The sequence below is a fragment of the Myotis nattereri genome (genome assembly GCF_964212035.1).
Source record: "Myotis nattereri genome assembly, chromosome: 10".
In the NCBI taxonomy this organism is placed as follows: domain Eukaryota; kingdom Metazoa; phylum Chordata; class Mammalia; order Chiroptera; family Vespertilionidae; genus Myotis; species Myotis nattereri.
The window spans coordinates 30,849,452-30,876,624 of record NC_138085.1 but is presented as its reverse complement, the minus strand read 5'-3'; the positions used below and the strand labels follow the sequence as shown (position 1 = coordinate 30,876,624).

General features: G+C 40.6%; 1 protein-coding gene across 1 annotated transcript in view; it reads left to right on the top strand.

Annotated features, from left to right (window-relative positions):
* The window catches only part of DNAH6 (dynein axonemal heavy chain 6), a 226,064-nt gene that overhangs the window by 167,361 nt on the left and 31,530 nt on the right, over window positions 1–27,173 (top strand). Inside the window, exons 58-64 of the mRNA XM_081101535.1 lie at window positions 1,129–1,196; window positions 2,330–2,510; window positions 6,121–6,300; window positions 9,696–9,929; window positions 15,504–15,639; window positions 23,873–24,045; window positions 26,260–26,450. Of these exons, the coding sequence (XP_080957661.1) occupies window positions 1,129–1,196; window positions 2,330–2,510; window positions 6,121–6,300; window positions 9,696–9,929; window positions 15,504–15,639; window positions 23,873–24,045; window positions 26,260–26,450 (1,163 nt within the window). The remainder of the gene's footprint in view (window positions 1–1,128; window positions 1,197–2,329; window positions 2,511–6,120; window positions 6,301–9,695; window positions 9,930–15,503; window positions 15,640–23,872; window positions 24,046–26,259; window positions 26,451–27,173) is intronic.

Below are 27,173 nucleotides of genomic sequence, written 5' to 3'. Positions count from 1 at the left end.
AAAAACCTAGGTCAAGGTTTTCTGTGTCAACCCCTGCCAAAGTGCATGACTGAAGTGCCATTTTAGAATTTAGAAAAGTGATCAACTGACAACCTTCAATTTCTCACTTATTTAACTTTTGAGAGGGAGCATTGCAAACCCAAACCCAGCTCTGTGACTGTGGGTGAATTAGTCTATTTCTTGGGTGTTCAGGTCCATCCACTATAAGGTAGAGACAGTGCCTACCTCAAGGATTTGTTATGCAGATTAAATAAGGATAACATGTAAAATACATTACATGCAAACACCTACTCTTATTACATTTATTGCTATAATATTCTGACGACATTATTTAAATAAGTTAACACCTGTTGACGTATTTAAATAATGTCAGAATATTATAGCAATTTTTCTTTAAAATGTTATGATGAGACAAAATATGTAAAGCTCGATTTATTATCAATAATACCTTCTCTTTAACTAGGACAAACTATGCGCAAGTTACTGTAACTAAGGGATTTTACTACCTCAATTGGTCCCCACATTTACCTCATGAGTTGGTATCATCCCAATTTTCAAATATCAGGAACTGAAAGCTCAGCGTGAGTGAATGGCTTGTGCAGCATCACACATGTACTAAAGGGTGCACCGGGAATCTGACCCCGAGCAATTGATTCTATAACCCTGCTTCTTTTTAACCCTTTGCTGGTTCACCTATAACTGTGGCATTTGAGGAACTAGACCAGTGACGGCGAACCTTTTGAGCTCGGCGTGTCAGCATTTTGAAAAGCCCTAACTTAACTCTGGTGCCGTGTCACATATAGAAATTTTTTGATATTTGCAACCATAGTAAAACAAAGATTTATATTTTTGATATTTATTTTATAAATTTAAATGCCATTTAACAAAGAAAAATCAACCAAAAAAATGAGTTTGCCTGTCATAGGTTTGCCATCACTGAACTAGACTGTCACTCATACTGGCAGGGAGAATCATATGAAGATTTTATAAGACAGGATGTTTGGTGTGTGTGCGGGTGGATGCGTATGTTCAGTAGGGAATAGCGAGCCATGATCTAATGAAGAGTGCACTTCTCGTTTGCTCAGTATGAACTTAAGCATTTTAATGGACTCCATGCTCCTTTTCTAGGTGTGCATTAAAGTTACCATCATCAATTTCACTGTGACCAAATCAGGTCTGGAGGACCAGTTGTTAAGGTAATAAAAAGGGGGGGGGGGGAGTTCCTAATATTTTATTTAGAAATTTTGACAAAAAAATAATTTTAATGAATTAAAAGATAACATCACTCATAAACCCTCAACCACAAAGATAACAGTCAGTGGCCAAGTTCGTTTCCTCTCTTCATTCTCGGCCACGGTTTGGGCCAGGCCTGCAGCCCCGCCTGGCTCTTCCCCTTCACTGGGATTCCCATCTTGGGCAAGTAAATGAAGTCAGTCGTCCTGTGGTTTCTAGAGACTCATCACTCCACACTGAAAAGGCACTATTGCTCTCAAATATATTTCTCCTGTCTCTCTTAACTCTAGTTATTTTCTTAGTGCATTTATTATTAAATAATAATTTGTCTACCTCAAAAAAAATGCCCTCCCTTGGTATACTTTGTATGTGATTAAATCTCCATTCCCCAAAAATGAGGTTATGGATTATTTATATTAACCATCGGAATTAGCCAAGAAGTTTAGAAGGCAAAATATTTTAAATATTTACTAAAATAACAACATTGATGTTAGTTAAAAACTGTGTGTGTATATTGATTAACTTCAAAGGAAAATATAATTTAGACCCATATTCAAAATAAATATAATCCTTTATATTCGAGTCAAGATTATCCTGATATTCTCCCGTTATCACTAATGAGTTTAAGTCTCATTTTCCTTATTTACTTTAGGAATCTATCCTGCCAGCTACTAACTTGTTTGAATTCTGCTAGGCTCACCCCTTTCCAGATGAAGGGTATCTCACCACAGTCCATGGCCATGTTCTAAGGACACGGCTGAACATTTTGCACACCAGCTCAGTCCCATGAGGAGCTGAGCTCAGCTGTGTCACTGAGCTGTCGCATGTGAGACTGCCTGGGCTGAGAGGCAAAAGTGCCGACAAGAGCAGGGGAATGTTGAGGCTCAGTCCTGGGGTGTTGAATCCCTGGGCTGCACTTTATATTCTTCTAAAAAAATTCCATCAACAAGTGGATTTGCAGTGATGATTTCTTACGGTCTTCGTGTAATAATTTTTTAAGTTTCGGAATTCAGCATGTGCATAACAAATAAACAAGGACCAACTTACTATAGGGCTCTGACAAAGCCATAATATAGTATTCAAACTTTGGTTCTAGTGACGTGGTGCGACTTGAGAAACCCGAGTTGGAAGAACAAAGAATCAAGCTCATTGTGAGGATCAACACTGATAAAAACCAGCTAAAAACGATTGAAGATAAAATCTTGAAAATGCTCTTTACGTCTGAAGGTAATATTCTGGACAATGAGGAACTTATTGAGACACTCCAGGATTCAAAGGCAAGTAAGATCTTTTTAGTATTTATAAAAAGTGTGTGACTCCAGAAGTTATAGCTACAGCCTTTGAGAGTTCCTGCAAAGCCTTGCACAGCAACAATGCCATGCACATCTGAGCTTCCAGGGCTCACTTACGAGTATACTTGTCTCCACCAACCAAAGGAAGAGAGGATAAATTATAGACAATGGCTCCTTTGGTCTGAATTTTTTAAAATAAAACATGTAATGTAAAGAACTGGAACAAAATATAAGTTGAAAGGAATAACACAATTATATATTCGTATTAATGTCGCCCCTCTGGGAAGTCTTCCAGTACTCCCAGCTGGAATTAATCTCTCCCTCCCTAGAACACCTATGGCCTCTTATCTGCCCCTCTATTATAGTACTTGTCCCTGTTTACCTTATGCCATAGGTATCTATCATATGTCTTATCTCTTTTGTTGGTGGTTCATTTCTATGTAATAAGAATCTGAACAGTTCATCTTGATATTCTTTCTCCAAGGGCTAAGCATAGTGCCTTGGATGCGTATGGCGCTCAGTAAACATGTATTAATAGTACGAGGAAGTTTTACATTACACGTATATCTTGCACTGAATTATTTCTCAGATTCAAATCATAATTTTAAAAGTATACTGGGAATACAAACTATAAAATTATTTTTAGCCACTCGTGAGAAACATAAAATAATTTACTAAAAAATACCTTGATGAGGAAATGGTTTGTGCTCTATATCCTACAGTCTCTTGGGACCTATCTCAGTACTGAAACAATAATAAACACATAATTGTGGGTCTTCCATTGCTTACTTCTCTTTGCTTGTTTGTTCATCAATCTCTTGTGTGTGTGTGGGGAGGGGGGTGTTTTGTGTGTGTGTTTTTGTTAATCCTCAGCTGAGGACATTTTTCTATTGATTTTTAGAGAGAGTGGAGGGGAGAGGGAAAGACAGAGGGAGAGAAACATTGCTGTGAGAGACACACATCAATTGGATTGGTTGCTTCCAGCACATGCACCTACTGGGGCCCGGGATCAAGCCTGCAACCAAGTTACATACCCTTGACCTGAATATCGAACCCGTGACCCTTCAGTCCATGGACCAGTGTTCTATCCAATGAGTCAACTGGCTAAGGCTGTTCATCAATCTCTTTATCTTCTTTTCATTCATTCTTCGTTGGGTTTTTCATTTCTGGAAGTTGGTTGTAAATCCATTTATTTTCTTATCAAAGTTTTACATGCAAATTGTTTAAAGAACAAAATATTTCTACAAGGTTTGTTATGAAAAAATAGCATTTCCTGCCTTCTCTTGCTCCCTACCCCAAACACACACACACACACCTATGACTCCCCTTCATAGATAACTGCTTTCATCTCTTTTTCGTTTGGGTTACTTGGGTTTTAATATCTTTCTCTAAATAATAGACTCATATTGCTACTTCTTGAGGTTTCTCTTTTATACATTAACTGTTAACTTTCTCTCTCTCTCTCTCTCTCTCTCTCTCTCACACACACACACACACACACACACATGCCCTTCCCATCTCCCACCTCCCACACGCCCTTCCCATCTCCCACCTCATGGTAGTTAAACACTCAGTGTCCACATTGCCTGGAATTGTGAAGATCTGGCTGCAGGTATTTGGAGACTGAGAAGAGAAGAGCTCAGATCTTAGCACCCAGCATCTGTACATTCACCTAATCCCTCTGTTCTCAGTATGGTCTCTCAAACTGGCCGTCAACTAACTGTGCCTGGTTTCCTTCCATTAAAAAAAAAAAATCCCCTCTTTCAATGTCCTCGGGGGTGAAACCTCTGTTTTTCAGCGAGGGTTGGGCCCTATCCCCCAGCTGCGTGGTGTGGGGAGGTGACCTGGGAGTCTCTCTGCCACTTCCAATTCTAGGCCCTTCCCACGACCAGTGGTGCTGAGCTTTTGGTGGGGGAGAGGGAGGTGTGGTTCTGTTTTGGAAATTGGTGAGTTCTGGGCTCTCTCCTTTGCCAGTTTAGGAATCCCTTTCCCTGGGTCTGCTGAGTCATTGCCACTCTCCGTGTCTGCTTTCCAGTCCTCAAAACCGTATTGGTATTTCCTCTTCCATTCCTCCTGTCCCCTCAGGTTCTGAAAGGGGGCAATACAGGGAGAGTTTGAGTGTTTGATTCCTGGATATAACTCCCTTTCCTGGTGGCCTTGGGTGGATAGTCTAGACTCTAGACTTAGACCCCAGCCACCTGTGGCTATTGAGCACTTGAATGTGGCTAGTCTGCACTAAGGTGTGTTGTTAGTGTAAAATACACACCAGGATTCAAAGACTTGGTTTAAAAATGTAAAAAAAATAAATCTCGATAATTTTTATATGAGTTATGTCTTTATAGCCAGCATATATTAGATTGTAGTGGGTTAAATAAAATGTCATGCTAAAGATCATTTTACTCGTAATAAACTTAGGAAAGCTAGAATTACATATGTGGCTCACATTCTATTTCTATCCGGTAGTGAGGGGTTAGGGCAGAAGCCTGAGGTCCCCGTAGCTCTCCCTTCAGTGTAGGAAGTACTGAGCAGCAGTCCCTAGGGGAGTTGTTCATGGTCCCCGCCCTGGACCCTTTGACTTTCTAGGACAAAGGATCTCCCCACTCAGGGACATCCACAGCTGAAAAAAAAAAAAGTGGAAGGGCCGGGAGGAGGGCGGGGCCAGCCAGCAACACAGAGAGATTGAGGGAGACAGAGAAGGGACTCTTGGAAAGCCCACGTGCTGAAAGGTTTCCCCGGGCCACGACCTAAAACATGGAAAACTAAGAGAACAGCTAAGACATCTCAAATGGCTCCAACTTCCGTGGCCTTATAACCCTTCACAGGCAGCGGCTTCCATCCCCAGATTTACTGACGCCCGTACCTGGGGACGCTAGGGAAAGACAGGGGAAAATATTAGTCTTCCTGATTGTTCTGGGGTGGGATGTGGTACCAGTACCACTGCCTTCTAGCCCAGCGGTTCTCAACCTGTGGGTCGCGACCCCTTTGGGGGTCAAACTACCCTTTCACAGGGGTCGCCTAAGACCATCGGAAAACACATATATAATTACATATTGTTTTTGTGATGAATCACTATGCTTTAATTATCTTCAGTTTGTAACAATGAAATTGGGGGTCACCACAATATGAGGAACTATATTAAAGGGTCGCGGCATTAGGAAGGTTGAGAACCACTGCTCTAGCCCATCTCTGCTCACCTCTTTTGGGCCAAAAGATATGGGTGTCCCTTTCCCGTTCATGATGTGAACCTGGGTCATTTTAGGAGCAATTGGGAGTGCTGTGTTAGTGTTCCTGTTTCAGGAGTAATTCTGATTGTCTCAGCGAGGCACTGCTCCAGTGTTTGGGGGGCTATTTGTATTGCCTGTTCCCATTGGCCCATTCCTAACTCTAGGAGGCAAGAGGTCGGCTCAGTCAGTAGCAGGCCGCTGAGTCCTCAGACTCAGTCATGCTATCTGGGACCCCCTTATTATAATCACTAATTCATTGTACCCTTATTTCTTTCCCACACATGACTCAGTATATTCCCCAAATCCCACCTTTTTAAAAAACAAAAACAACAAAACAGACTCTTAAGAACGTGTTTTCTATGTTCATTCAGATCACTTCTGGTGCCATTAAAAGCAGGCTGAAGGAAGCGGAGTCCACTGAAGTGATGATAAACGTTGCTCGTGAGAAGTATCGGCCGGTCGCCACCCAAGGCTCCGTCATGTACTTCGTGATTGCGAGCCTCTCAGAAATAGACCCCATGTATCAGTACTCCTTAAAATATTTCAAACAGGTGAGTGCGGCGCTGCTGCTAGTGAAAGTGATCTCCTTGGGTTTCCTTGAAACCCCGTGGAGTTTCTTCTTGCCTCGGACAATCGGGAGTCCAGTTATGGGGTGGAGTCCTCCATGAGTTTGGGGTCAGAGGCCAGCTGCCTAAAGACTCGAGTCCCCAGTGTGCTCAGAACAGTCTGAGGAGGAAGAAAAGAAAGCTTTCTCTTGGCTTCCTCCACTCAGTAGCTTGCTTGTTTCCCTTTTTGCCTGCCTTTCTTCTCTCTCTCTCTCTCTCTCTCTCCTGTTAATCCTCCACTGAGAATACTTTTCCATTGATTTTTAGAGAGAGTGGAAGGGAGGGTAAGAGAGAGAGAGAAATAATGATGTGAGAGAGACACATTAATTGGTTGCCTCCCGTATACCCACAACTGGGGTCTGGGAGCAAGCCTGCAACCGAGGTACGTGCCCTTGACCAGAATCGCGCCCCAGAACCCTTTAGTCCATGGGCTGATGCTCTTTCCACTGAGCCAGACCAGCCAGGGCTTTTTCTCTTGTAAGAGTCCCAGCTGCATGCTATTTCTTTGTATTTTCTCTGCAGTATGTCAGCTTCCTCTCCGCTGTTAAGAGTTTTTCATGTCATATCTCAAGTCTCCGCCAGCGCTTAAGTGAATTACTTGGTCTGTGTCTTTTTCCCAGGACTTTTATACAACTGCCTCTCCTCCCCCTGGCTTTCATTTCGAGGAGTTTTCCTTTGTTCCTTTCCCACTCTCACCGTATCACTGTAAGACTTTCTAATTCTATGTATGGTCCCCCTACGTGATCTCATATTCACAGTTCGGTTTTATCTGGTGTCTTGTAAATAGGATTATTTTCAGCCCTCATTCCACATCTCCCCAAAGCAAACTCAGTGTCACAAATCTTTGGCAAGCGATGTCAATTCACCTGACGATTTCCAGGGGGGGGAGAGTTTGCATCACTCACTACACAGCAAAACTCGGCAAGCACCCCCACGGGTCCCTCGGTCACCCCCGGAGGTCCTCTCAGCTGCCAGTGGCCTCTTCCTCAGCCCACCCTCTCGTCTACATTGTTGCCTCCTCTATACAGAGCAGCTGAGCTTACTTTCGCTTCTCTCGTCACCTGTGCTCATACCCATAACACACCTCAGCCGACAAAGGCCTCTCCACGCATGCCACCCGCAGTAGGAAACGGTGGAGAGCTGTGGCTACGCCGTGTGTCCCTGCAGCACACTGCTTCCTGTCACCGGCCTGATTCCTTTCGGCAGGGCTGGCCCTCACACTGGACGCCAGGCCAGCCTCTGCCCAGTGGTTTCGAAACACTGCTCCACATCCCTGGGGTCCGAAATGGATTTCCACAGATACTTCCCGTCAAACACAGTTCTCACTCCGACGCCAAATCCAACCTGGGCCTGTTCTACCCTTCAAGCCACACTTCCCCTCACCCGCAGCAGCAGCCAAGTCGGTCATTCACGTTCCCCAGACTGTTGATCGCACCCCCTCTGTTCAGAACTCCCGCCCTCCCAGCTCAGATGCCACCTGCTCCAGTGAACCCTGTTTCGGGGGCTGCCGCCGTCTGGAGGCTCGAGTAGGCCGGACGTACCCATGGGCTCACTCCCGTGGCTGGGCAGTCGGCAGTGGCCCGCATTGGCCTCGCCCTGTGGCTTGGGCTTCTCACAACACAGCCACTGGGCTCCTAGGGGGCACCTCCCCAAAGCAAACGTCCTAAGAACCAAGGCGAAAACTTCGAGGTTTCTTCCGGCCCAGCCTTGGATGTCATGCCTCATCGCTTCTGCTGCCCGTCCTTGGTCAGTTGAGTCCAGGCCAGCCCAGATTCAAGAGGACAGGATTTAGACTCTATTAGACTCCATTCCTCAATGGGAGGAGCAGCAAACAATTTGTGTCTGTCTTGTATCCAACACATTTGCTCTGCCTATTATGAGTTAAAACAGGATGTCTAGAGGAAAAACCGGGCTTGGCCTAGGGCACTGATGGCGAATCTATGACACGCGAACACATTTTTTTGGTTGATTTTTCTTTCTTAAATGGCATTTAAATATAGAAAATAAATATCAAAAATATAATCTTTGTTTTACTATGGTTGCAAAGATCAAAAAATTTCTATATGTGACACGGCACCAGAGTTAAGTTAGGGTTTTTCAAAATGCTGACACGTCGAGCTCAAAAGGTTCGCCATCACTGGGCTAGGGTCATAAAAAATTGTTTGAAGACCACAGTGGTGTGTTTATGGAGGGATGGGAACAGACTCTTATTCATGAAACACTGACGAAGCATTCTGTGGGCCCCAGCACCCTAGGGGAAGACGGGGATGGGTGAGGCTGCAGTCAGACTCCAGCAGGCGAGAGCAGCCTGCCACCCGAGGCCAAAGCCGATCACTTCGCACCGTTGTCCCTTGTGCTGTGGATCTTTTGAGATGGAACCCACACAACCTTCTAGTCCCTCATGAGACTCTCCCAGTCTCTGCTGCAATGCCCCCTCCTCCGTGACTTCCAGCCCAGCCCACGGGCATGGTTCAGGCTCTGCTCAAGCTTCCTTACTCAGCGTGGGGCCCTCAGGAATGTTTAGCTCTTCCTCGCATGCTACTCATAGGTTGCAGGAAACGGCCCTCCCATGCCTACGCCCTCCATGCCGCCATCTCTGCTGCCTTCCCGGTGGCCTTGCAATGTGGGGCACCTCCAGGTGGGAAATAGGTGGGAAGGAAGTCTCCTTTAAAACTGGGTCCTCTTAAATGTCAAAGAAAATGCCAGCACACTCTTTCCACTCCCTAAGACAGGGGTCCTCAAACTTTTTAAACAGGGTGCCAGTTCACTGTCCCTCAGACCGTTGGAGGGCCGGACTATAGTTAAAAAAAAAACTATGAACAAATTCCTATGCACACTGCACATATCTTATTTTGAAGTAAAAAAACAAAACGGGAACAAATACAATATTTGTATTTGCATGTGGCCCGTGGGCCGTAGTTTGAGGACCTCTGCCCTAAGAATTGTCTTGGGGCAGGGCCAAGAGGGGCCTGTGACCTGACGTGGCCCTCGCATCGCTCACCCCAAGGGGGTTATCAAATCTGACTTGAAGTCATGGAAACCCTGGTTCTGCCGGCTCGCCTGCATTTCTCTGTGTTTTCTGTCTCTCATGGAGATGATGCCTTTGGGGGTTTGGCATTGGCCTGTTTCTGAAGAATGGGGAGAGAAGGAGGAATGCAGAAAATAAGTATCACATGCCAATGTGGGGTGAATTCTGGACTTTTTCATAGCACAGTACCCACGCCTTATGCTGCTCTTTGTACACTGAATATGAGGGAAGGGAGGCGAGGAGCAGAGATGTGCTTCTCCTCCTCAGAAATGGAGTGAAATCAGGGACATTGACCGAGCCCTCTTTCCCACAGTTGTTCAATACAACAATTGAAACTTCTGAGAAGACAGATAATCTGCAGGATCGCATGGACATACTCCTGGAGCAGACCCTCCTGACTGCATATGCCAATGTTTCGAGAGGACTCTTTGAACAACATAAACTCATCTACAGCTTCATGCTCTGCATTGAGATCATGCGTCAGCAAGGAAGCTTAACGGATGCCGAGTGGAATTTCTTTCTCCGAGGTTCTTCGGGATTAGAAAAGGTACCTGTTTCAAGTTCAGGTTGTAGATGTTACTCTATCTGGAGCCCACAAGCACCTCCCAAGGGTATCCATTTGGCCATGTGGCCCGGGGTGGTGCCGCTGGGGGTCCGGAGGCCCAGGCTCTAGCTTAGCTCTGGCCCTGGGTGATGGGACAGTTATCCTCTTTAAGCAGCAGTAGCCTCACCTACACAAAAGGGATGTTGGGAGTAACCAGGGAGTTAGAAGATGGGAATGTTTTTAACTATCTTAGCCCAGCCAGCGTGGCTCAGTGGTTGAGTGCCAACCTATGAGCCAGGAGGTCACGGTTCGATTCCCAGTCAAGGGCACATGCCTGGGCTGCAGGCTTGATCCCCAGTGTGGGGCATGCAATGATTCTCTTTCATCATTGATATTTCTATCTCTCTCGTCCTCTCCCTTCCTCTCTGAAGTCAATAAAAATATATTTTTAAAAAGTTGACCATTTTACAAATATGAAGAGTTAAAATGTAATAAAAGTTGTAATTCATAGATTTGATGATACTGTTGATGAAATCATGACCTTCTATTTCCTCCTGGATGCATCTTTCGTTATAAAGTATCGGAGTAATAGAACTTGATTGTCACCTTCTGTAATACTGTAATACGAGTTCTACTATGGTGTCCTTCTTCATGTTCATCCTTTTATCTAACTTGCTCCAGCCACTTAAGCTGGACTGACTCATCCACATACAACACACCTGGTGGCCCCTGAATTAAGCCATAGCCTCCCCAACTCCTGCCTGCTACTCCATCCAGCCCCATTCTAAACTCTTGGCTCTGTTCTGCCGCTATTGAGCCCTGCCCTTGGCCTCTGCAGACATGATGATGGCCCCTGTTTGCCAGCATTGAGCCTGAGTGTATCCCTGGGAAGTTGGACTTTATGCTTTTATTTGACTCCCAGTGCCCTATGCTCCCAGGACAAGCCCAGGCAAGACCTTTCCACCAGGTGATCCTGCCTCCCCAACCCCAACCCATCTTGCATGCATAGACATTCTATCAATGCTATCTTAACTTCATAATCACAGTTAATACCTGCCAAGGGCTAGCTATGGAAGTAGATCAACTCATTTATTACTCTCAGTATTCCTCTTATGTGAGTTCCTAATTTTATCTCTAGTCTGCAAGTAAGATAATTAGGCACAGAGAGGTTGAATAACTTGTCACGATCCCGTACCTATATTTAATAGGGGTTTGGAACCAGGATTTGGAGCCTCGCAGTCTGTAGAGCTTGCCCTGTTAGCTGCCACATGTGCCAGTGTTTCCTCTACTGCTGCCTGCTAGTTGGTCACTCAGCCAGGCCCTTCTGTCCTCACAACACTCCCGTCAGCCTTGTTTATAGTCTTCCCAAGACTTGGGGAACGTCAAGAACTTGCCAAAGTCATATAACTGATGCGTGAACGAGTCTGATTCAAACCTGCGTCTAAATTCCCAAAGCCCATGTCCATTCCAGTACCACCTGTTACTTCTCATTAGCAACATATTTCAAAAAGAAATTTAAGATATTTTTAAATACCATCAAAGTCAAAACTTAAAGTTATCCAGAAATCATCTTCAGAAACTTCTCAAATGTTGTGGGTTTCTTTAAATTAACCTATCTTTTTTTTCCATCACAAGGAAGAAAAGATTTTGTTTTAGAAATGTGTTTGGGGATATCTTTTATCTAAGTTACTTTACTCACTTAGTTACTAGTATCTTAATACTTGTATTTTCCATTTTTATCATAAGTGCTTCATATCAATAGATTAATAAGTCAATAGAATAAAAAAAAGAGCCCTAGCTGGTTTGATGCTCAGTGAATAGAGCATCAGCCTACGGAGTGAAGGTCCCTGGGTTCGATTCCAGTCAAGGGCATATGCCCAGGTTGCAGGCTCGATCCCCATTAGGGGGCATGCAGTAGGCAGCTGATCAATGATTCTCATCATTGATGTTTCTATCTCTCTCTCCTTCTCCCTTCCTCTCTAAAATCAATAAAAATATAATTTTAAAAAATATAATAAAAAAGGAAAACCACATGATCATCTTAGTAAACACAGAAAAAGCATTTGACAAATCCCAACAACCTTCTGTCATAAAAACACTCAAACTAGAAATAGAAGAGAACTTGCTCGACTAGATAAAGGGTGTGTACAAAAACCCACAGCTAACATGACACTTCATGGTGAAAGCCTGGGTGCTTTCCCCCTGAGATCAGAAACAAGACAGGATGTCCTACTCTAATCACTCCTTTTTGACATTGTACTAGAGATTCTCCTCAGGTCAATTGGCAAGAAAATGAAATAAAGGGCATCCAGATTGGAAAAGAAATAAAACTATCTCCATTTGCAAATGACATGATTTTGTATATAAAAAACACTAAAGAACCTACTAAAAAAACCTATTAGAATTAATAAACAAGTTCAGCAAGATGAACTTGTGCAAAGGTCTACAGGTAGAATAGAACTTCTGTGCAAAGGTCTACAGGTAGAATAGATCCCACACCATTTCTATTTCACTGTAGCTTATTACTTCTCTTAGGTAAATGGTTATTTTTAACATGCTATTAGAGTACAGAATCAATATACGAAACTAATTCATATTTCTTCTGTACACTTGGAATGAACAAGAATGAAAGTGAAATTGAGAAAACAATTCTACTTACAGTGGCATCAGAAAGAATAAAATACTTAGAAATAAATGTAACCAAGGAAGTTCAAAAACATACTCTGGAAACTATAAAACATGTTGAAAGACATTAGAGGGCCTAAATAAATGGAGAAACATCCCACGTTCGTGGATTGGATACTTAATATTGTTAGGATGGCAATATCCCCAAATTGAGCTACAAATTCAATACAGTTCCTAACAGAACCCCAGCTGCCTTATTTGTAGAAATTGACAAGCTTATTCTAAAATTCATGTGGAATTGCAAAGGACCCTACCGCCAAAGCTTACTACAAAGCAGCAGTAATCAAGACAGTACATCTAGCATAAAGATAGGTATACAGATAAATTGAATCAAATTTGAGAATCCAGAAATAAAATCATATGATTGTGGTCAAGCAATTTTTGACAAGAGGCCAAGACAGTTTATTGGGAAAAGCTATCTTCCCAACAAATAGTGCTGGGACAACTGGATAGTCACATGCAAACCTGACATCACACCATATTTAACTTAAAATGGACCAAAGATCTAAATATAAGACCTACAATTCTTAATAGAAAACATAGGAGTAAATTCTCATGAACACAGATTTCTTTCTTTCTTTCTTTCTTTCTTTCTTTCTTTCTTTCTTTCTTTCTTTCTTTTAGTTAATCCTCACCTGTGGATATTTTTCTGTTTATTTTTAGAGAGAGTGGAGGGAAAGAGGGAGGAGAAGAGAGAGAGAGCGAGAGAGAGAGAGAGAGAGAGAGAGAGAGAGAGAGAGACATATGAGAGAGACACGTTGATTGGTTGCTTCCCCCATGCACCCCGACTGAGGCTAGGGATCAAACCTGCAACCCAGGTACATGCCCTTGACCGGAAATCACACCTGTGACCCTTTGGTGCGCAGGCTGATGCTCTAACCACTGAGCACACCAGCCTCAGGACCAGATATTTCACAATGGATCCTTAGATGTGTTACCAAAAGCATGAGCAACAAAAGAAAATAATAAATTGGACTTCATCAAAAAGAAACATGTTTTTGCCCTGGCCGGTGTTGCTCAATGGTTGTAGCATCGGCCCAAGCACTGAAGGATCGCAGGTTCAATTCCCGGTCAAGGGCACATAGACCTGGGTTGCAAGTTTAATCCCCAGCCCTGGTAGGGGTGCACGTGGGAGGCAAACAATTGATGTGTCTCCCTCTCACTCTCTCTCTTCCCCTCCCTCCTCCCTTCCACTTTCTAAGAATCAATGGAAAAAATTGAGTGAGGATTAACAAAAAATACAAAATAAAAATAAATAAACATATTTTTGCTTCAAAGGACACTATCAAGAAAATGAAAAGACAACCCACAGAATGAGAGAAAATATTTGCAAATAATAGTTGATAAAGGATTTGTATCTAGAATATATAAAGAACTCTTACAACTCCATAATAAAAAGACAAATGACCTAATTTAAAAATAGAGGAAGGACCTGAGGAGATATTTCTCCAAGGAAGATATACTAAGCACATGAAAAGATGCTTGACATTATTATTCATCAGGGAAATGCAAATCAAAACCGCTTTTGTGAGATACCACTTCACACTCAGTAGAATGGCTATAATAATAATTTTTTTAAAAGACAGGCAATAACACGTATTGGTGAGGATGTGGAGAAATTAGATCCCTCATAAACTGTTGGTGAGAGCAAAAAAGGTGCCGCTTCTTTGAAAAACAACCTGGCAGACCCTCAAATAATTAAACATCGAAGTACCATAAGATGCAGCAATGCCACTTCTAGGTATATACCAAAGAGAAAACAGATGTCCATAGAAAAATTTGGGCATGAACGTTCATAGCAGCATTATTCATAATAGCCACAACGTAGAAACAACCCAAATGTCCATCAGCCGATGAGTGGATAAATGACACCCAGACAATGGAATGTTATTTAATTGAAGCATGAATAAACCTTGAAAACATTAAGCTCAGTGAAAGAAGTCAGTCACAAAATACCAGATATTATAAAATTTGACTTATATGAAGTATCCAGAATAGACAAATCTACAGAGACAGAGAGCAGTGTAGTAGTTGTTTGGGGCTGGGAGGCGTGGGCAGATAGGAGGGTAATCGCTAAAGGGTACATGGGGGTGTTGAAGAGGCAAAATGCTCTAAAATTAACTGTGGTGATGGTTGCACATATCTGTGAATTTACTAAAATACATTAGATTGTATGCTCTAGATGGGGGAAGGGCAATGGTGTGTGAATTGTGTCTCAATAAAGCTCTTTTAAAGTGTCGTATAGAATGTCAGGCAAATATTCATGAAATTTTCCAAGAACTAGTGTCAGTCTATAATCACAGCTGTTTCTGTCTCCTTTAAAACTGTTTACTCACATGAAAGTGCTTCATGGACTACCACCAGATGGCATAATACTTTTCCCAGGAATTTCTAGGGATATAGGAAGTGCTTAGACATACACTCAACTAAGCTAGAATAAGATTGCCCCTTGTCTTGCTATTGATATTGGTCTTCTACTCACTTTTTCCCATTTCCTAGAGGTGAGAACATCTGGAAATCTGATTTGGAGACTAGATCTTCAGAAAAAAAAGATCATTAACCATAAGAATACTTGGGGGTCGGGAGAGACTAGTGTGTGTTGGAGAACAGGCTGGAAGTAGCGTTAACAGATTTAATGCTAATTCTTCACCAGATCAGCTGCTTTCGGCAATGTCAACCTGCAGGCTTTCATCAGCTGCACTTCTCTGCAAAGGTCTACAGGTAGAATAGATCCCACACCATTTCTATTTCACCGTAGCTTATTACTTCTCTTAGGTAAATGGTTATTTTTAACATGCTATTAGAGCTTGATTTTTCACTTAGACAAGGTGAAAGCATATTTTGTGGCTGTCTTTGTGAATCATTACTCATTTTCTTTCTGTCTTATAACAGGAACGCCCACCTAAGCCTGAAATTCCCTGGCTGCTTACTCAGGTGTGGTACTCATGCTATGACTTAGAAGAATCATTTCCAGTTTTTAATGGACTTACGCAATTTATGTTGTCACATCCTGTTTGCATACAATTAGGTATGTAATATGGAAAAAGGATCTGCTATCAGGGTTTGTAAACAGGCTCACCAATCCTAACTTTATCGTCTCTTTTAACCTTTTCTGCAATATCAGTATTTTTCCTCTAGGAAATTTCTTCATTGTTAAGAAATTATTAATTACTTGTTTCCCCAATTTCTTGAGTTGAAGGCTTAGCCCATGAATTTTCAATATTTCATATTTACAATTATATCCATTTTAAGGGTATATACATTTGCCTCTAAGTGTAGCTTTAGCTGCATCTCTTTTTATTGAAATATAACATGCATATGGAAAAGTGTTCCAAATCAAAATTTTACAATTTGCTTCTCAAAAACTGACTACACTTAATGGACCAGTACACAAAAACCAAGAACTGGAACAGTCCCAGCCTCCCAAAATCCCCTCATACTCCTTCACAAGACCCTTACCCTTTCCCCAGAGGTAATGACTGCTCTGATTATAACATTCTATATTAATTTTCCTCCACAACTTTTAATATGTACCCCCTTTTAATTCTAAAATTACACTCTTTAATTCTAAAGCATTTAGTATATTTTGGGACTATCTTTTTATTAATAATTTAATTCTCTTATAAAAATTACATTCCTAGTCTGCGTAAAATTGATTCTTTGTAATTTATTTAGACTTCGGTTTATGTAAAATATTCCATATGTGACATTTCTTGGATGCAAGACCCCCTAAGTTTAGTTAACATCCACTACCAAGCATAATTACAGAATTTTTTGTGTGTGATGAGAACTTTTGAGATTTACTCTCTTAGCAACTTGCAAATATACAATATAGTATCATTAACTATAGTTACCATGCTGTACCTTAGGCCTGCAGAACTTACTTATTTTATAACTGGAAGTTTGTACCTTTTGGCTCCCTTCACCCACTTTGACCACTCATCCACCCCCTCCTCTGGCTACTACCAATCTGTTCTCATACCTATAAGCTTGGCAGCTGGGAGGTTATTGGTTTGGGGGTTTTTTTAGATTCTATATATAAGTGAGATCATACGGTATTTGTCTATCTCTGGCTGACATTTCACATAGCATAATATCCTCAAGGTCTATCAAAATTTATTGTGTTTACTTTAGTGATGGTTTTTATATTTGATCTGTCAGTTTCTAAGACAGGTAAATTAAGGTATACCATTATGACTAACAATTTCTCTTTGTAATTCTGGAATTTTTCCCATATTTTGTGAAATTATGGTGGTTAATACAAATAGATTTAGGATTATCATCTTCCTAGTAAATTGTTTCTTTTTTATTAAAGAGTATTTCTCGCCGAAACCGGTTTGGCTCAGTGGATAGAGCGTCGGCCTGCGGACTGAAGGGTCCCGGGTTCGATTCCGGTCAAGGGCATGTGCCTGGGTTGCGGGCATATCCCCAGTGGGAGATGTGCAGGAGGCAGCTGATCGATGTTTCTCTCTTGTCGATGTTTCTAAGTCTCCCTGTCTCTCTCCCTTCCTCTCTGTAAAAAATCAATAAAATATAAAAAAAAAATCTTTAAAAAAAAAAAGAGTATTTCTCTTTATTCTAGTTATATTTGCCTTAAAATATATTTTTTAATGTTAACATTACTACAGCAGGTTTCTCTTGGTTGGCATATTATATTCTACACTATTCATTTTCAACTCTTGTGTCATTCTCATGTTTTTGGTGTATCTTTAGTGGGATTCTGTTGATTTTTTAAAAATTTATCTTTATTGTTTAGAGTGTTACAGATGTCCCTCTTTCTCCCTCATTTACCCCTTCACGCTGCTCTCTTCTAATCCCCAGGCTTTCCCTGCACAATTGTCTGTCCATGTGCTATGAATATATGCATAAGTTCATTGGTTGAACTCATCGCACCCACGCCCCTTCCCTCTGAAATACTTCAGTCCATTGCCTGCTTCCAGGTCTCTGGATCTTTTTTGTTCATCAGTTTATTTTGTTCATTAGATTCCACATGTAAGAGAGATCATGTGATACTTGTCTTTCTCTGACTGGCTTATTTTGCTTAGCATAATACTTTCCAAGTCCCTCCATTTTCAAAGAGTAAAAGATCCTTTCTTTTACAGCTGTATTATAGTCCATTGTGTAAATGTTCCAATTTTTTAATACATGAATCTACCGATGAGCATTTGGGCTGTTTCCAGATCTTAGCTATTGTTAATAATGCTGCTATTTACATAGGGGTGCATATATTCTTTCTGATTGGTGTTTCTGGCTTGTCAGGATATATTCCTAGAAGTGGGATCACTGGGACAAATGGCAATTCCATTTTTAATTTTTTGAGGAAACTACATACTGTTTTTCATAGTGGTTGTACCAGTCTGCATTCCCACCAACAGAATACAAGGGTTCACCAGCATTTGTTGTTTACTGATTTATTGATGATAACCATTCTGGCAGGTGCAAGGTGATACCTCATTGTCATTTTAATTTTCATCTCTCTGATGATTAGTGATATTGAGCATTTTTTCATATGGGTCTTGGCTATTTGTATTCCTCTTTAGAGAAGTGTCTATTCAGGTCTTCTGCCCATATTTTAATTGGATTATCTTCCTTTTGTTGAGTTGTATGAGTACTTTATGTGTTTTGGAAATTAATTCCTTATCAGATGTATCATTGGCAAATATGTTCTCCCATACAGTGGACTCCCTTTTCATTTTGATGCTGTTTTCTTTAGCTCTACAAAAGCTTTTTATTTTTATGTAGTCCTATTTGTTCATTTTTTTTCTTTTGTTTCTCTTGTCCTAAGCGATACATCAGTGAAAATTCTGCTCTGTGAGATATCTGATATTTTGTTGCCTACATTTTCTTCTAGGATTTTTATGGTTTCATGACTTACATTTGAGTCTTTTATCCATTTGAGTTTATTCTTATGTGTGGTATAAGTTGGTGGTCTAGTTTCAGTTTTTTGCATGTACCTGTCCAATTATCCCAACACCATTTATTGAAGAGACTGTCTTTACTCCATTGCATGCTCTTATCTCCATTGTCAAATATTAATTGAACATAAAGTCTTGGGTCAATTTCTGGATTCTCTGTTCTTATCCATTGATCTATATGCCTGTTCTTGTGCCGGTACCAGGCTATTCTGAGCACAGTGGCTTTGTACTATAACTTGATATCTGGTATTGTGATTCCTCCAACTTTGTTTTTCTTTCTCAAGATTGCTGCAACTATTCAGAGTCTATTTTTGGTTCCATATAAATTTTTGGAGTGTTTGTTCTAGGTCTGTGAAATATGCTGTTGGTATTTTAATAAGGATTGCATTGAATCTGTAGATTGCTTTGGGCAATATGGACATTTTTAATGATATTGATTCTACCAACCCATGGACATGGTATATTCTTCTACTTGTTTATATCTTCCTCTGTCTCTTTTTTCAACATCTTATAGTTTTCCAAGTACAGGTCTTTTACCTCCTTAGTTAAGTTTATTTCTAAGTATCTTACTTCTTTTGTTTCACTAGTTAGTAGGATTTTTTTTTTTTTAGTTTCTCTTTCTGAGAGTTCATTACTAGTGTATAAAAACGCCATAAATTTCTGAGTGTTAATTTTGTATCCTGCTACATTGCCAACTTCATTTATTAAATCTAGTAGCTTTTTGGTGGAGTCTTTAGGGTTTTCTATGTACAATATCATGTCATCTTCAAATAGTGATAGTTTCACTTCCTCCTTTCCAATTTGGATGCCTTTTATGTTTTCTTCTTATCTGATCACTGATTAGGACTTCCAGTCTATGTTGAATAAAAGTGGTGAAAGCAGGCACTGTCTTGTTCCTGTTCTTTGTGTACCCAGTAATTGTGGTGATTTAAAGTCTACGTGGACCAGAATTTCTGGGATCTTAATATGCTTATCTGATTTCTGAATAAAGACTAGAAAAAATAAAATGTTCTTCAATAACTACATCAAATAGAAATTATGTTTCTATATTGTAGACCAGTTTAACAAGATAGCTAGCATTAGAGGTAGAACATAAAAAGAAAAAACACTCATAGGAGAAGCCTAGAGATGAACATTTGCAAACAAACCCAAAGCAGAAAGGAATAGATGAAGCCTCATAAACACAGAGGCAAAGAAAGAGAGAAGAGGTTGAAAGGCAAAGTAATTCTGAGAACAACTTATCATTTTTGAATAAAAGGCATTGTGTTACCCTGTCAATTGGGATGAAAATTTTAACAATTTAAAGCTATTTTCCTGCTCTCATTTGTAAAATTTCAAGATTTATTCTGGAAATCCTACAGGATTGTGAAGGTTTATACATGTGTAATAGTATGGCTTGTGCTCTAAATGTGAACTTTAGATCTTTGTAGGTCAAGTTTAATCATTCCAATGTCATTCTTACTTTCAAAAGCTTCCTAATTGCCTTAATCTTTTGTCTTTGATGGTCTCTAAGTGTTTCATGTCCTATTAGTTGAGTTATCATTTAAAATATGCTGTCTTGTCTTATTAGCCAAAGCCTTGGTTGATTGTACAATAACCTCAAGAAAAAAGAATTCCCTTTGGAATAAATGTTTCCATTACTTGGTTTTTAGAATAATGCAGCCACCTTCAACCAAAGAGCACTGCAGTGTGCTGAATGAACCCTGTGGTCTCATGCCATGGAATTGTCTTTATTCCATATAGAAACTAGAAGTCTTGAGGTGCACCCTTCTTCAAGGCCATGGTCTTAACGTGTCACTAAATTTCTGTCAATAACTCTGATTGCAGTTATTAGGCCCTCAGAGAAAAGCCCCAGGAGACCAGCTGGAGAAAGTGGCTTTATAGCCTGGAATGTAAGCCAACTATTCTGCCTAATGTTTGACTGTAGAAACCTGTTTTGTCAAATTCAAGAGGAAGGAACACTTCCAAGCTCATTCTATGAAGCCAGCATCACCCTAATACCAAAACCAGGTAAAGACAACACAATGAAAGAGAACTACAGGCCAATATCCCTCATGAACATAGATGCCAAAATCCTCAACAAAATCTTAGCAAATCGGATCCAGCAGTACATCAGAAAGATCATACACCATGACCAAGTAGGATTTATCCCAGGGATGCAAGGATGGTACAATATCCGCAAATCAATAAACGTGATACATCACATAAACAAACTGAAAGAAAAAAACCACATGGTCATATCAATTGATGCAGAAAAAGCATTTGACAAAATTCAACACCCATTTTTGATAAAAACTCTCAGCAAGGTGGGAGTAGAAGGATCATACCTCAACATAATAAAAGCCATATATGACAGGCCCACAGCCAACATCATACTCAATGGGCAAAAACTAACACCATTTCCCCTAAGAACAGGAACAAGACAGGGATGCCCCCTCTCACCACTCCTGTTCAACATAGTACTGGAAGTGTTAGCCATTGCAATTCGGCAAGAAGAAGAAATAAAAGGCATCCAAATTGGAAAAGAGGAAGTAAAACTGTCCTTATTTGCAGACGACATGATATTATACATACAAAACCCCAGAGACTCCATCCAAAAGCTACTAGACTTAATACATGAATTTGGCAATGTAGCAGGATACAAAATTAACCCCAAGAAATCTGAGGCATTTCTATACACCAGTAGTGAACTTTCAGAAAGAGAGATTATAAAAGCAATCCCGTTTACCATTGCACCAAAAAAATTAAGCTACCTAGGAATCAACTTAACTAAAGAGGTAAAAGACCTCTACTCAGAAAACTACAGGACGTTGAAAAAAGATATAGAGGAAGACATAAACAGATGGAAGAACATACCGTGTTCCTGGATTGGTAGAATCAACATCATTAAAATGTCCATACTACCCAAAGCAATCTATAAATTCAACGCACTTCCCATTAAAATACCAACGGCATACTTCAGAGATCTAGAACGAACTCTCCAAAAATTCATCTGGAATAAAAAAAGACCCCGAATAGCTGCAGCAATCCTGAAAAAGAACAAAGTAGGTGGGATCTCAATACCAGATATCAAGTTGTATTACAAAGCCACTGTTCTCAAAACTGCCTGGTACTGGCACAAGAATAGGCATATAGATCAATGGAATAGAATAGAGAGCCCAGAAATCGGCCCGAACCAATATGCTCAATTAATATTTGACAAAGGAGGCAAGAACATACAATGGAGCCAAGATAGTCTCTTCAATAAATGGTGTTGGGAAAATTGGACAGATATATGCAAGAAAATGAAACTAGACCACCAACTTACACCATACACAAAAATAAACTCAAAATGGATAAAGGACTTAAATGTACGACAGGAAACCATAAAAATTCTAGAAGAATCCAAAGGCAACAAAATCTCAGACATATGCCGAAGCAATTTCTTCACTGACACAGCTCCTAGGGCACTTGAAACTAGAGAGAAAATAAACAAATGGGACTTCATCAAAATAAAAAGCTTCTGCACAGCAAAAGAAACCATCAACAAAACAACAAGAAAGCCCACTGTGTGGGAAAACATATTTGCCAATGTCATATCTGATAAGGGCCTAATCTCCAAAATTTATAGGGAACTCATACAACTCAACAAAAGGAAGATAAACAATCCAATCAAAAAGTGGGCAAAGGACCTAAATAGACACCTTTCAAAAGAGGACATTCAGAAAGCCAAGAGACATATGAAAACATGCTCAAAGTCACTAATCATCCGAGAGATGCAAATCAAAACAACAATGAGGTATCATCTCACACCTGTCAGACTGGCTATCATCAACAAATCAACAAACGACAAGTGCTGGAGAGGATGTGGAGAAAAAGGATCACTTGTGCACTGCTGGTGGGAATGCAGACTGGTGCAGCCACTATGGAAGACAGTATGGAGTTTCCTTAAAAAACTGAAAATGGAACTCCCATTTGACCCTGTGATCCCACTTCTAGGAATATATCCCAAGAAACCAGAAACACCAATCAGAAAGGATATATGCACCCCTATGTTCATAGCAGCACAATTCACCATAGCTAAGATCTGGAAACAGCCTATGTGCCCATCAGTAGATGAATGGATTAGAAAACTGTGGTACATCTACACGATGGAATACTATGCTGCTGTAAAAAGGAAGGAACTCTTACCATTTGCAACGTCATGGATGGAACTGGAGAGCATTATGCTAAGTGAAATAAGCCAGTCAATGAAGGAAAAATACCACATGATCTCACTCATTCATGGATAATAGAGACCATTATAAACTTTTGAACAATAATAGATACAGAGGCAGAGCAGCCTCAAACAGATTGTCAAACTGCAGCAGGAAGGCAGGGGAGGGTTGGGGGGCAGGAGGTAGGGGGGTAAGAGATCAACTAAAGGACTTGTATGCATGCATATAAGCATAACCAATGGACATAAGACACTGGGGGATAGGGGAGGCTAGGGGACTGTCTAGGGCGGGGTGATAAAATGGACACATATGTAATACCCTTTGTAATACTTTAAGCAATAAAAAAAAAAAAAAGAAACCTGTTTTGTCACTGCTGTGTTGGCTTGCCGAGAGCTCCCAGCATACTGTGCACCTTGACCTTGTATCAACAGGAATTTCAACGCTAATTCTTACTGCATGCTATAACCATTGCAAGGGTTATAGTACGTGAAATGCAAGTGCATTTCTTATAACTATTCCAAGGGTGAGGGGGAGCAATGTATTAATGCTTATCAGGGCATAAAGTTGTGTAGATTGTCAATTTAGTCATATATTGTTTATATTATGTAGGCCAGAATTTTTAATTTGCTTCATCTGTCACAGACTAATAATGGTGTATTATTTCCTACCACAATTCTTTTTCTACTTTTTCAAACTCTACCTCCAGCAGTGAGGGATATATTCTTATACTATTATCTGGAACATATAGGTTCATTTTATTGTGCTTTTATTATGAGGTTTGAATTTTACTATAACCTCTTTTGTCCCATTTAATTACGTTTGCCTTGAATTCTAACTTGTCCAATGTTACTCGTATCACTTCAGTTTTCTTTTTGTTCACATGTGATTAATGTATTTCTATGCATCCTTTTATTGTAATCTATTATTTGTTTCGCTTTGCTTTTTGTAAGTGGGTTTCTGTTGAATATTTTCTGATCCAGTTTTAATTTCTTTGCTCTTTAATTAGTCTGGATAGGGGGATATCAGTATATTTACATTCATAGAAAGAATTGATAGTAAATGTAGAGATTTCTAAATTACCAAATATATTTATTTAATTTAAAAGTCAAAACAACTCTAAATAAGGCATATTTTTAAATTATGTTTCCAGGATCTTTTGAGACTTTCATTAACTCACAGGATTTGAAAAACTATCCCACAGTAGGGGAAGAAGAGGAACAACTCCTGAAACAGAAAGTGGAGTTGGAAATCTATGAATCGTGGCTTTCAAAGTTAAGCTCTTTCCATAAGCTAATCCTTGTTAAATGTTGTAAAGAAGAAAAGGTAAGGTTTTTTTTTTAACTAAAGAACTGTGTTATAACTATTTCTACTAAAGCTCACCAACTAGTTATGATCCATGAACTGATAAGATTTATTTGTTAGCCATAGTAGTGAGACACACATTTGCGGGCTGGCATGTGTACACATGCACTTCTATTGTATTGCCTCGTCCTCCACCTGAGAATCATAAACCTTACATACCACTGGAGAGACAATTAGCACTAAAGCAAATCAAAAGACAGAAAAACCAAGCAAATTCCACAGGAAACCTTGGCTCTATTGCTTTACCTGATTCATCTCCTTTCTGTATTCCATGTACTTAACCGTGTTCTTGGATATATATGTATTTCTGGATATACATTATGTAGATTAGAACCTAACAAAGGGTGTGTTTTATACAAACTTATTTCCATGTGTTTAAAATGTTTCATAAAGAAAATCAGTTCAGAGACATGAGAAATAGCACATGTAACCCATAGTGTTTGATTTTTCATTAATAAAGCTATCAGAATCCTAGATCTCTATATAATAGTAATAAAGTGACCTATTGTCCAGAAAAATATTTCTCCAACTTTTTAAATTCAGGAGCATTTCATGAGCGTGTTACCACTTTTATATTTACACTAGAGATCCGGTGCACAAATTCATGCATGGGTGGGGTCCCTCGGCCTGGTGGGCAATCGGGGCTGATCTGGGCCGGCCAGTCGTGGGGAGGGACCGCGGGAGTTTGACCAGGGGGAGGGACTGCAGAGGTTGGCTGTCAAAGCGCACTAACCACCAGGGGGCAGCTCCTGTGTTGAGCGTCTGGTCCCTGGTGGTCAGTGTGTGTAATAAGTACCGGCCGGTCATCCAGTTGTCCAGTCATAATGGTCACTTAGGCTCAGATAGATAGATAGATAGAAAGATAGATAATAGCCCTCAAGAAATAAATTACTGGTGCTTTGTCTTATGGTCATTTATTGTAAACTTTATGAGCATTTTTTTTTTTTTTGGTCAAAGTAAAAAGCAAATAAATAGCTCATATCTTTGAAAATATTTTAAATAAAAAATAATAAAGAAATGTACTCTGGAATTATACTTAGTCACACAGTGGAACAAACTTCCAGGCCCCTCGGCCCTGTCTCAAAGCTGTCCCTTCTGGGCCACGCCACCTTTACAGTCAGCACCACAATATAGCCACACTTAGGTGGGCAAGCATGTGACTATCTTTTCCCAGTGTGGCCAGATTGGGGTGCCATTCAAATCCAAACAACATGTCTCCCCCACCCCCAATAAAAACATGGTAAGACTTGTTTGGACAGGGTGTTGTCAACACCTCATGGAGCGCTAACATTAAATCCTGCCTACAGCTGTGAAAGATGCGGCCTGCCCCACCTTTAAGGCAGCCGTTCACATTGTAGGCATGGCAGGTTAGGTTTGTATATTTATCATGGCAGTTTGGGGGCACAAATATCTTTTACGAGATATTTCTGCCTCAAACAAAGACTCCATTTGGGCTCTGGAGAGCCATGGTCTGCAAGAGCAGAAAAGGGTTAAGTTGGCTCGGGGGAGGTCGGTGAAGGGAACACACTGGTGTAGAAAGTGGCCCGGCCAGGGATCTGATCATCAGGGCTGGGGCTGGTTCCTGAGAGAGGTCAGAAGAGGATGATGAGTAGATAAGAAATGAAGATGGTGGACAGCATACGGAGTCAATTCCTCTGAGAAACTGGCTTGTGAACGGGAAGCAAAGAAATAGTAGCTGGCAGGGCACTGCAATGAAGGGAAGGCTCTCTCGTTTGGCTTTTAAGAATAAGGGACAATGGAGCCTAATTGGTTGGTGATAAGCAGATCATGGAGAGCGGGAGAGGTCAATCATGCAGGAGTCAGTGGAAGGACTGAAAGTCAAGTCCCTGAGAATGCAAGAGGGATGGAACAAAAGGAGGCGAGGATGGGGAAACCGCAGGTGCACAGATAGACGGAGTGATGGGGGACGTTCCTCTCGTGTCATACTTTATCCTGCTCAGTGCAGTCAGGAGAAGCACGGCTGTCAGCTGTTGGGTGGTGTACAAGGTCACCAAGTTGATCCACGGGAAGAAATATACCCAGTCAAGAGAGAAACAGCTCAAAGGACAGGGCACCGGCCTCTGAGAAGCTGAGGGGAAACAGAGTAAAATTATGAAAGATACTCAACCAACACTTTTTTAAATGTGTTTTTCTTTTCGCCTTTTCACCTTTCAGGTGGTTTTTGCTCTTACAGATTTTGTCATAGAAAATCTTGGGAAACGCTTTGTAGAGACACCGCCTATGGACCTGCCGACTTTGTATCAAGATATGTCCCACAACACTCCCCTCATATTCATCTTAAGCACGGGCTCCGATCCCATGGGCGCATTCCAGAGGTTTGCCCGGGACAGAGGATACTCGGAACGGTAAGGTCTCCTTGTGCAGATTCAGCAGCTCATATGAACATCTCCTTGATAAAAGTTTCCCTTTTTGTTCCTTCTATGGAGCATGAATTCCTACATCCAGGTAACCCTTACTAAATAAATTAAGAAACATTAATATTTAGCTAACAGTGTTGTTAAAATGGGGTCAAAATCATAAAAGTATATGTAAATTTCATTTGAGAAAGGGAGATGATTTAAAATGTTGACGTCTGATAATATAGTGGAATAGTGACTAAAACTTACTTGTTATTTAAGACATTTTTAATGTAACTGTAAGAGGATTATAGTTTACTCCCCATGCTCAAATCTGCAAAAAAAAAAAAAAAAAAATCCATAGCTCCTTAGGTTGTATTCTTCTCATCCTTCGCATGAGCCTCTACTCTGCTCAGTAATAGGGGCAAGGGGAAGTTTAAACTTGTGCATTAAAAGGACTAAGACCAAGTAAGAAATAGACTATTTGAAGAGGTGAAGGTGATCCCTGTTTACTAATATCTCTAGCTGTCTAGCAGGAAAAAATGTAAATGTGGTCTGCAGAAACACAAAATCTTAGGCACACAATAAAATAAAACCAGGTACATGGAAAGGCCAGGAAAAAATGTTTAAAAACTAAGAAAAATAGCCCTAACCGGTTTGGCTCAGTGGATAGAGCATCGGCCTGTGGACTGAAAGGTCCCAAGTTCGATTCCGGTCAAGGGCATGTACCTT